This window comes from Pipra filicauda, unplaced genomic scaffold (assembly GCF_003945595.2).
Source record: "Pipra filicauda isolate LSUMZ 115617 unplaced genomic scaffold, ASM394559v2 scaffold260_size1094732_pilon, whole genome shotgun sequence".
NCBI lineage: Eukaryota > Metazoa > Chordata > Aves > Passeriformes > Pipridae > Pipra > Pipra filicauda.
The window spans coordinates 654,746-666,163 of NW_024104377.1; the positions used below are offsets into that span (position 1 = coordinate 654,746).

The window sequence follows — 11,418 nt, forward strand, 5'->3', positions numbered from 1 at the left end:
CAATTTTCTTTATTGCCCTTCAGTTTCTGTCAGGCTATTTTACCCACAGACTTTCCACACAAGAGGTTACATAGAGATTTTGTGCAGGCTAGGTCACAGTCCAGCTTCAAAAGAATTCTAAGACTACTGTTCAAAAAAGCAGTTTTTCAGTCTATCCACCCCAGCAAAGTCTGCTAGGTACATTAGGGAGCAAACCCAAGCCACAGGATGAGTTTTCTGTATTTACTGACATAGCTTCCAGAGATGTGCCTTTCTAGATCATGGTGGACCTGTAACAAGACTTGACTAAAGCAATCAGCAGCAATCTCCTCCTCAGAATAAGTGTGGCAGTGTGACGGGACGTGTTAGATTATGTCTCACTTAGGTGATAGCTTCAATTTAATCGGTTTTCACGAAGTAACTCAAAAGAGAACACTGTTTCCCCCGTCTCTGCTGCAACCTAGAGGGTCTGGGTGACACCACTGATGGATCTCAGCTGCCACTTTGTTCCTCGTCCTCTTGCTTTACCTTTCCACCTGCCTCTTGACTTTGTCCCTAGGCATTACGGCAAAACTGGGTGGGGGGGGAAACACCAAAGGTGAGGTAGCCGAGCCTGAGGCTGCCAAGACATTACTTGGAGGTGGAGAGGAGCCCGACTGTTGTCGTGGCGATCGGGGCGGGGCTGGCGCGGGCGGGGCCGCCGGGGCGTGGCGGCGGCGGCGGCCGCAGGTGCGCAGGTGGCGGGGGTGGCGGGCACGGCCACCCTGCCGCAATTTCCCTGTGTCACGGCTCCCGTCGCTTGGCAACGGTGCCGGGTCCGGCCGGCAGCCGCGGAGCCGCGCACCGCCCGCAGCGGCGGCACCGGCACGGGCGGCGGCGGCGGCTCCGCCGGGAGGGCGGGCGCGCTGCCGCGGGGGGCGGCCCCGCGGCTGGGAGGATGCGGCACGGCGAGGGGGCTGCGCTCCCGCCGAGCTCTCTGAGGCGGCCGGCCGCGGCGGGGCCGAGGGAGCGCCCGGCGCTCGGCCCAGCCCCGCCGCCCGCCCGCCCGGGGCCGTGAGCGGCGGCGGGGCGGGGATGCCCGCTCGGGCAGGAAAGTTTCTTCCCCGCGGCGGCTCGTCCGCTTCCCGCGCAGAGTTCTCCCCGGCCCTCCCCGGTAAGTGACCGCGGCCGCCCGGGTCCTCCGTCCGCCGCCGACCCCCGACCGACGTCCCCGGGGCGGCCGCCCGGCGGGGCTCGGCGCCCTGCCGCGACGGCGGGAGCTGCGGGGCCGGACGGGCCGGAGCCAGCGGCGGCCAGCGAGCCCCGGGGGCTGGTGCCGGCGCTCGCGGCAGCAGGAGCCCGGCGAGCCCTGTGTCTGAACCCCCGGGGGGAAGGGGTTAGCTCGGGTCCTGTTAGCACCGTCAAAGCTGTATTTGGGCTTTACCGGGCAAGGTCGTGGTGGTGCTTGCGGGCTCTTCCCAGGAGCCGGCAGCGGCGGCGGGATGAGAGTGGATGGGGGGGGTCGCGGTCCGTTCGTGCGGGATGTGGCTCCAGCCCCCGCGGGTCCCGGCTGGATGGTTTCATGGCACTGCGGCCGCTTGACCGTGTCCTCCTTCTCCTGCCGAACGCTGCTCTCGCCATCGCCGAAACTAAGTGCCAGGAGATGCCGGACTGGGAGCGTTCCTCGGAGCTGATGACCATCTGTTATCGCCGTGGACAGGAGACGGGCAGCTGGCTAGTGGGGAGCAGAAAATGAGATCAAGGAATCGTCAATTGAAACAAAGCATGCCCCGATAATTACACTTTTGCATCAACACAATGCTTTCTCTTTTTTTCTTTTTTTTTTTTTCTTTTTTTTGATAAACAGTTCAGCGATAGGAAAGAGAAATCTGCTCTTTGTTTTGAGCGTGCAGCACCTCGGAGAGTAATTTAACAACGTCCTTGCTGACAACACCCATCTTTTTTTCTGGGGATAATACAAACAGAGTTAAGGAGACACAATATTACTGCATACGTGGTAAATCTGGCATTTGAACAGAAAAGAGATGAGATTTAAAGGCTGAACAGGGGAAGAGGAGCAAGGTTTTAAGGTTTATTCTTTTTTTAGGTGCTTACTTAATCGCCTTTCGGTGCAATTAATTGAACTTTGTGAGTCGTATTCAGTGCTGTCATCTTTTGCCTCTCAAAACAAAAATAATAGGACGCCCAGAAAGAGAAAGGAGGGAGGGGATCCTGCTCCTCGGTAGCATGAAGAAATAGGTTCCAAAAAGAATTGCAACGGTGCAGGAATTTCTCCTACATGCTGTCGTTTATAGCTCAGATCACTGGAACAGAGAGATGACTTCTGATGTTCCAGTAAGACAAAAACCGCAAATGCTCAATTTTTAGTCCCCCACCAGTTTCCCTGCAAGCAGTCCTTATGGTTTCCCCAGGTGACTTGCAAGGGTTCACTCCTCTTTTTAATAGTATTTGACCTGGCATCTCGTACCTGCCAGCCACCATCTCTCCCTTCTGAGGGCAGGAGGGGGTGAGGGATGAATTCATTGGCGTTACATAACAGTTACCTGGAGCATTGCACATGTTCCCAAACTAGGGATGCCTCTGGACCACAGGCGGGAGATGAATTTCTGTAATATTGCAGATCAAGTGCAAATGGCTAGGAAAAAACTTTCACAGGGCACCACTTTCTGGTGAACGTGTTTCCCTTGTGCATTTTACAGTAATTCCTTTCCCACTCATTTAAGCAAGACAAGTAATATGTTTAACCCTCCCTCCAGTTATGTGTAAGTAGCGTAATGAAACAAATGGTATCTGTAGATCAAGTATACTGCCTTTCTGCTTTTATTTCCCCCATCCCACTCAAACCTGCATGACATCACTAACTATAGTCAGTGTGCAGTGTAACCCCAGAGCATATTGGAGAGTGGGGCTCAACATCCTCTGAGCTCTGGTGCTTTGCAAACTCCCTCAGACCAGAGAGATAATTTTTTTTGTTTGTTTACACTAGCTGATACCCCTATCTCTATCATTTACCTGGAGTCTAAAGAAATTAATTAGCTGTTTGGCAAGAGCAGAGTGGGGCACGTGGCTGCTTTGATGCTGTCAGTCTGCCTGTCTCTTTCTCACTCACAGGAGCTGTGTGGGCAAGGGAGATCTGCCTGTTGATGTCAACTCCTGTCCCACTTTTTCAGGGTTTTAATTAGCAGGATTTTTAAGGAGGAAGAGTAGATGGAGGTATCTCTTGTGCTGTGGGTCTGTCCTTGGTCCTCATCCTCTTCTCCCTTTCATTGCAGGAGCTGGAGTGGCCGTAGGGGGCAGTGCGCTGGTAGCCAGCCATGATCGCCACTGGAGGCCTCCTGAGGATCTCGGCTAGGAAACAGGACCCCTTGCGACCCCAAAGCCAAGTCCCCAAACGCAAGCGCAAGGCCAAAAAGAAGCGCAAGAACGACGTGGTTGTGGTGAAAGGCAAGCTCAAGCTGTGCTCCCTCTCAGGGCTCATTGCCCTCTGTGGCATCCTGGTACTGCTGGTGGGCATCGCCTTGGCTGTGGTGGGCTACTGGCCAAGGCCCAGCCAGGTGTACAGAGAAGGCAGCGTCAGTGCGGGCAGACACCTAGCACCGCAAGGTGTCACTCCCAAGAACCACTCCCAGAGCCAGGAAGGGGCGCAAGCAGGGATGCATCCAGAGTCACCCCCCAGAGCCAATACCTCCACCACTACTACTACCAGTGGGTCTTTGCAGTCCCCACCAACTTCCTCGTCCCCCCAGGCCTCAGTGGGTTTCCTTTTCCGTCTTTTCTCAAGCTACTTGCATTCAGACAAGCTGAAGGTGCTGGGCCCTCTCATCATGGGCATTGGCATCTTCCTCTTCATCTGCGCCAATGCAGTGTTGCACGAGAACCGCGACAAGAAGACCAAGATCATCAACCTGCGTGACCTCTATTCCACCGTCATCGATGCCCACAGCCTGCGGGCCAAGGATGGAGGCACCCCGCCTTCGGCCCCTCTCAACGGCTTTGTCAACTACATGCAGTCCCGGGGCCTGGAGCTAAAGCCTGGTGGTGAAGGCCTGGGTGCTGCAGCCATGCTGGCCAAGAGTTCCTGGCCACCGGGACTGGGTGTCTCCCTTTCCCCGCCAGATCTGGCATCCTCACCACGACGTTCCTCCTTCTGCCCCCCACCACAGCCACCCAGCCTGGCTGAGGCCGTGTACAGCATCTGCCGGGAGCGTGCTGCCCTTGCTGGCCACTCTGTCACCAGCCCTCCCTGCAGCCCACCAGAGAGCTGCGACCAGTGCAGCACAGCCAGCTCCATCATTGGCTCCTCACTGAGCGCTTTTGCCCTCCTGCCCTTGGGGTCAGGCAGCAGAGTGGGAGACTGGCGGAGACCACCTGGTGAGCGGGGAGCCCAGGAGATCCCTCGGGGAGAGTTTGAACTGAGCCTAACCAACCTCAGCAGCAGCCACATCGAGGGAGGCTGTGGGACAAGGAGGCACAAGCTGGTTCTCAGGCGGCAGAGCATCAGCTGCTTGCCTGATGCCAGGCGTCCCCTTTTCCCTGAGCCACCTCGGTCACCAGCTGACAGTGGGGTCCTGGACTCCAGCCTCTTGGTAAAGGCATCTTCTAGCTACTCCAAATCTCTGGATCTGGGGGGATCACCCCCCTCAGCCCCTTCTGCCATCACCAGGACGGACTCCCAGAGCTCCCAATCTGAGCCTTCCAGCAGCAATAAGGGCTACAGCCACCTGGAGGAGGCAGGCACCTCCTTGGAGTCAGTTGCCAACACCACAGCCAGTAAAATTCAGGATTATGAGGAGGAACCGGTTGAGAAGACGGACCCCCTCAAGGCTACCAGCAGAGAGCAAACAGGAGAGCAATCTCAGCAAACTCAAAGACAGTACACAAATAAGGAGAAACTCTTTATGATTTCTAGGTCACATGCTGCATTAGGGCTGGAGGATGGGGAGCTGGAGAGTACTGGCATCTAAATAAAACAGATAAGGCACGAGGACACCTTGCATTCCTCCACACCTTTCCCCTTCTTCATCTCCTTGTGGACTTAGGAAACCAATCAATATCCAAAGAGCTGCACTATGTTACCCTTGAAAATTCCCTAAATCCTGTAGATGATTTCAGGAAGAAAAAAGAAAATCCTTTCTGTCTAATCGTGATTGTATGTTTCATGCAAGCTAAATTGTATTAAATATCCACAGTCCAGGAAGTTCTTTGGATCAGATTAATACAATTTCAGGCGGTATAGCTGTGCACTTTACTGTTTTGATTTCCAAGTGCCCCTTCTTCTCCTCTGATTTCTTTCTTGCTGATTTGCCACTAGCTGCTTGAACACTGCAGGCATCTTTTTAAGCTCAAAAGCAATGTGGTCTTCAAAAAGCAAGCTGAGCTCTATCTTTGTTTTGGTTCAATCACTAAAAAGTTTGCAAGGCCTTAAGGATGATGTACCTTGACAAAGAATGAGTTTGTTTAAGTTCTGGAAGAAAATAACAGTTTAGAAGAGACTGGAGCAGAACAGAGCTCTGGTGATTTAGTTAAAACCATTACATTCCTGAATCCAAAATGCATACTACTACATGATACTTTATTAAAGTATTATTACACATGTATTGACTAATAGCATTAAAAGATTTTTTTTTAATAAAACATTTACAAACAAAACTTCCATAAAAAATAAGTCCTTTATTTTGGTAAGTAATTACAGGTATCAGAAACTGTTTAGTTTTATACTGTGAAAGATTATAGAGATGCTATGAGGCCAAAGGTTTGCTTATACTTTTAAGTAGGTAATTAATAATGTAGATGTAATTTCAAAATAAATACTGGTTCAGTCTCTGAGAAACCACACTGTAATTCAGTCAGCAGATTCCATCTCCATTTCTGACAGTGCTCTGTGACAGACAGCTGAAGAAATGTGAGATTTTGACAGACTAAGGAAAAAAATTTTTTAAAGGTTTGATCTTCTATTCAGATTAGGTTTTTTGTGAGTAACAGATTAATCTTCTTTCTCAATTTTTCACTTCCCTTATAACTGTTGCATCAAGTGTTTCTGCCGTTACAATTCCTATTCATGAATGCATGTGCATAAGATTAATTTTGAAGCATAATGATAGCCCTGTCAATCTCCTAGCAGTTGACCCTATTGAAGTCAGCAGAGGTTTTTCACTGAGTTTAGCATGGTGAGAATTTCTTCCTGCATGAGAAAAGCATCAGGTTTCCTGAAGAATGCCTTGTCTGTAGGCAGATTTTTGGTAAATTGATGAGCTGTTTCATTTTCGTAGCTGCAGCACGGCAGGCACTCGTATTTTGCCAGAACAGCTTTATGTACTCAGAAGATTTTGTCAATACTTCAGATTTTAAATATGAACATGGCATTTCTCCACTATGGGAAGAGAAATCCACATTGAACAAACACAGTGTGTAAACAGACAGAAGTCTTTCTGTTGCAATTAAATTTTTACTTGTGGTTTCATGTTTTAAAATACTTAGTTGTATATTTACTTACATTACAGTACATTGTGACAGATAATACAACTATTACTAAACACAATTGCTTTTAGTAATTCTGCAGAATTCTGTAATAAATAGGGCTAATTTAAAAGACAAGAAGAAAAAAAAAAGAAAAAGAATAATTTGTCATGTCAGAGTCTTGAAACTGGAGAAGCAGAAAGTGCTTGTGCTTGTTCTCTTGAGCAAGAGAGACATCCAGGTGGCAATGTCTTTCCTCCTATCAGTGGCAACCAGTGCACTGACAATATGAACATCACTGTGGCATTTTTTGCTATCAAACTGCTAGCACACAGCTGGTAAAAATCTGTTGTAAAACTACCTGGGTTGGCATGGGCTGGATTAGGCACTACAGGAAGTTGGTGTCTCAGCTGGTGCTGACATTTGCATGGGGCTTTCCTTTCAGTTCTCCATGGACATGTGTTTCTGCTCCTTCTCTGACTTCCAGAAAGATGTATGAGATGTATCTGAGCAGCGTTTCCTGGTGCTGATGGAGATGCTAGTTATTGACAGAACTGCAAACATCCTGTTTGTTATTTTCCACACTAAAATTGTCTGTGGAGGTGCAAGGGAAGAGGTGAGCTGTGTGTTACTCCCTGGGGCATGGAGTCCTTGGGAAGATGTGACAGAGATTTGTTTTATTCTGAGAGGGGGGTAAAATATGCTTTTTAAAATATTCTTTGTAAATATTTCTTCAGTCATCTGAATCTACAGTGTGCTCTGAAAAAAAAAAAAAAAGGCAACTTTAAAAAGCCTTTGGTTACTCCTTAGATTGATTTGAAACAAAGCAGGCCAGTAATTATTCTGGTGATTAATTTACTGCAAAGCTTTCTGAATGGCAAAATTATAACAGAGTTCAGCTTTAATAAGTAAAATTATAGCTTGTTCCTGTGTTGCCAGAAAAGACGTGAAACATGAACTTTTATCAGTCCAGATGTATTTTTTAATAACAGCAACTAGAAGTGATTTGTAACATATAGATTAATAAGCAGAGAAAGCTACCTCTCTGTCTTTGTAAGTCATTATTTTTGCGAATTTATTAATTAAACTATTTGTTGAGCAGTTTATGCAGAGATGTAGTTGTAGTCAGAAACTTATGTTTAAAATGCAAGGCAGGCAAGTTAGTCTAACACCCCAGTGTTGGAAAACAACTGAGAGATTCAACCCCTGTGCACCAGTCATGACTGCTGTTAGTACCATTAGCCTTGGAGAGAAACAGCCAGTAAGGAGCTGAGCCTTTCCTGGTGATGCCCACAGGTGATGTGGGTGCTGGGTTTTGTGCTTTGACTGATTATTGAGTCTCTGAGCTGGCCCTGACCGCTTCTCCAGACTGTCAGGCTGCCTCTTGGCCATTGTTTGTAGTTTCTGTCACATGCTTATGTATTTTCCTCCAATCCAGTCTCTTCCTTTTAACCTTCCATCTCCAGTGTCCTGCCACTAGTGCTTCCTCCACAGTCCTTGTCAAGAGAAGAGAAGCTGCCTATACATACCAGTATCCACCTGCCTGCATGTTGCAGAAAGAGATGGGCTGTCACACGTTTATTAAGAAGAAATGTATTCTTTTAAATTAATTAATTTTAAAAAGTGCATTTATGTTTATGAAGAAGGAATCATTAGTCTCTGTATTTAAGAAGTGATATCCCTGAAGGTATTTTGAGCTGGAATACCAGCCATAAATTTTTGCTATGGAAAAATTAGATTTTCGTTTAGAAACGTGTGTTTTGGTTTGCTTTGCTTTTTTAGCATAGAAGTGCTATGATATTTATATAAAATTTCCAGAGGGAAGGTTGATTTCTGCCTGAATCTTCAGAATACTCCCATCACTAGATAGAAGGCTGCATCTGTTCATTATGAGTATAGATGCTGTTTGGACCAGTCTGAGGACAGGCAAATGCCCTAATTGTGCTTCAGTCATGCTGCTGTTTGTTACAAAATCCCCAGGACTCTGGAGAAGCTGCTGACGTGATCGTAGTGTAACCCAGTTCTGGCTCAGTTTTCACTGGCTAGCAAAGTATTTAAAATCCTTGCATTAACCTGGCTTGCTTGGCTGGACTGATTTACCAGACTCCCCAACTGTTGACATATCAGCTGATCTACAAAGGACCAGATTTGTTACCCTGTATTGTTTAGATACATTTTTAACAGCTTTTTCAAGGACTGATGATGTCCAACAGTGAGCAACAGTGCATGTACAAACATTGAATTGGGTAACTGTTAACATAGTTTTACATCTGCAGTCTGAAATACAAATTTTATGGATTGTTATAGATTTTCATAACAACCAAAACAGTTTACACAGAAGTAGCAATATGACTTCAATTAAACAACATTTTTATTAAAAGTAATGGAGGTGGCAGAATGATAAATATTATTCGATTTCAGTAAGAGGAATAGCCTTTGATAATGTTTAACAGTTTTTCTTTCTACACAAAACCCACACAAAATGCAAGTGCTCAGTGGTAGCTGACTAGTAAAATCTTAATAGTCAATAAAAGTATAGGTTTTGGGGGGCATTTTTTTTTCTTCTAGAGAAAAAAAAAGGTTTCTCTATCACTTCTCCAAGACTGTCAGTAGCAATAACATAATGCTTTAGCCAGGTCACTTTAATTACTGTTTTTCAGTTTGGGCCTAGAAACAGTGAACAAGGTGCACAGCATGTGCAGGCACAATCTGAGAGGATAAATACAGTATCACAGCCACAGGAAAAAAGTCTTCTATGGAGGAGTATTCTGTTATTATTTCGTTTTAAAACCCAGACTTTATATTTACAGCTTCCAAAAGCTCCAAAACAGAAAAGTCAAAGTAAGCACACTAGAATTTATGTTCTACCATTTAGCTTTCACTGTAAACATGGAGACTCTGGAGGAGTCTCCAAAGAGGGAGACCCTGGAGATCCGACAGAGCTGCACACGATCAGGTGAAATGGCACTGAAGTTTGGATGGGGGAACTAGGCTACTAAAAAGGATCTAACTGGATCACAGGATAATTCAAGAACTAGAGGAGCATGGCTTGTGTTTATCCGCTGGCTAGTCTTTTATCTATGTTTTAATTAGACAGACACAGTCAAGCCACAGTACTACTTTTAAAGGGTTTTTTTTATCTATTGTTATTCTTTTAAAATCACATTGCAATGAGAAGAAAGCTTGTTTGGTGAAAGTACGAAAAGAGATTCAAACTAAACAAACGTCAAAAATCACTATTAAAAACTCAATCTCTGAGTTTTCCTTCATTGTCCTCTGCACCAAGATGTTTCAGTCTGAGATTTTTGAGTATTACTTTTTCTTTTTTCCTTTCTCCTTTCTCCCCATGACAAGTTTGGTTCTAGTGAGCACACGTAGCTGATACTCTCCGACTGGAAGGTAGAAATGGGGAGAAATTGTTGGGCTTTAGAGAAGCACCTTGTTCCATGCTAAGCTTCACAGTTAAATTAAAAAATGACAAGTAAAAGGTGAATATTCAGTATCCAAGTGATTAATACATTATTTTCATAAAGTTTTAAATTAACTCCAACTTTGAAGAAAACATAATCCACAAGATCAGAGTATAGTTATTGTCAAACAAGGGAAGAACCATCACAGTATTTACTGAAATATCTAAATATACTGAGACAATCATGGTTTGTTTTGTTGGTTTTTTATTTTGTTTTCTGTGATCTGCAAGAGATAAGACATTGCAATATTCACCATCGCATAAGATAAGATGATGTAACACCATCACACAACCTTGGATTACATTTTGTTAATCACTCATAAGATTTGGCATGATCCTCCCTGACCTGCCTGGGAGCAGGCTGAGACCACGCCATACAGTTCCCGTTTTGTTGCCAAAAGCTTAATCAGCCATTTCTAAAGGAGCAGGACTTAAGAACATGACCATCAGTTCTGGCAAGAGTTGGAGCTGCTAAAGACTGCAGAGGTGGCTTGGTACAGCTTGCAGTGCAGCTCCCTTCGCACCTTGGAGCAGCACAGAAACCTGTGGCAGGGTCTCACAAAAAACTTCCTGCAAAGGCACCTAAGAGTCACCAGAGCCAGCTCCATAAGGATAAATCCCCAATGAGCTAATATGATACTACTGCAACACCATAAACTAGCCTTCCTCCCTCATTCCTGGAGTGTACTTTAGGTCCCTCTGAAGGTTGTAGCACGTTTTTGCTTCACTGACTTTATAGTAAAAACTCATTTTGAAGAAATGCAGTTTGGTTTCAGAGTCTAATAGAAATATTTAAAATACTTGTGGAGTCCCTATTAAATTAGCATCAAATGATCTTACAGTCCTTAATGTACTTCTCTCTAATATGCCTGAGTACAGAGGATGACTTCTTCCTCTGTAAAAACAAGGCACAGAGATACAGCCACAAAGTGTGCAAAGACCAGATTTTTTTTTTTAAAGGGAGAAGGGTATAGGCAATCAGTATGCAGTGATGATAGCATCTGGTATCATGCTTCTAAGTGGTGTTTCCAAACCACATGAGTAGCCTGCTGTGGAACATAGCCTTGAACGCTTGTCCTCCAACACGAGATCCTTCAGGTTTAAGAGCCTCTTTCTACACCTGAGGTACTGAAGTGCTAATCTATTTCACTGTTTTTCAGACTCATCAAACACAATATTTCATGAAATAACTTAGCAAGACCTCCCTGCAAAATATTCAAGGACGCAAGTGATACTAGACAGCTGATGACATTCTGTTTCAAATGAGGAACTTAAAAAAGGTAAAGTCTGACACTGCTTATTACTTTACTGTGGTAACACAGCATAAGGTGATAATAGTAGCAGCTCTTTGGGTTTCAAAAACTTAAAACTATCTTCCGGCACTGCTAATGTGAGTAACACTACAGGCTGCCTTGAGGCTTGAAAATGCAAACAGAACAGTTCTTGCCCTTGTGTTTGTCTTTGCAATGTGTACAGTGTCTAGAGCAGCAGAACTGAAGAAAGAACGGGTACTG

At 45.8% G+C, this 11,418-nt stretch overlaps 1 protein-coding gene across 1 annotated transcript; it reads left to right on the plus strand.

Moving 5' to 3' along the window:
* The first annotated feature begins 743 nt into the window (after positions 1-743).
* TMEM200C (transmembrane protein 200C) lies at positions 744-9,693 on the plus strand. The gene is made up of 2 exons (XM_027748121.2): positions 744-1,132; positions 3,252-9,693. Exon 2 carries the CDS (start codon positions 3,294-3,296, stop codon positions 4,941-4,943), a length of 1,650 nt encoding a protein of 549 aa, XP_027603922.1. The 5' UTR covers positions 744-1,132; positions 3,252-3,293; the 3' UTR covers positions 4,944-9,693.
* The last annotated feature ends 1,725 nt before the right edge of the window (positions 9,694-11,418 follow it).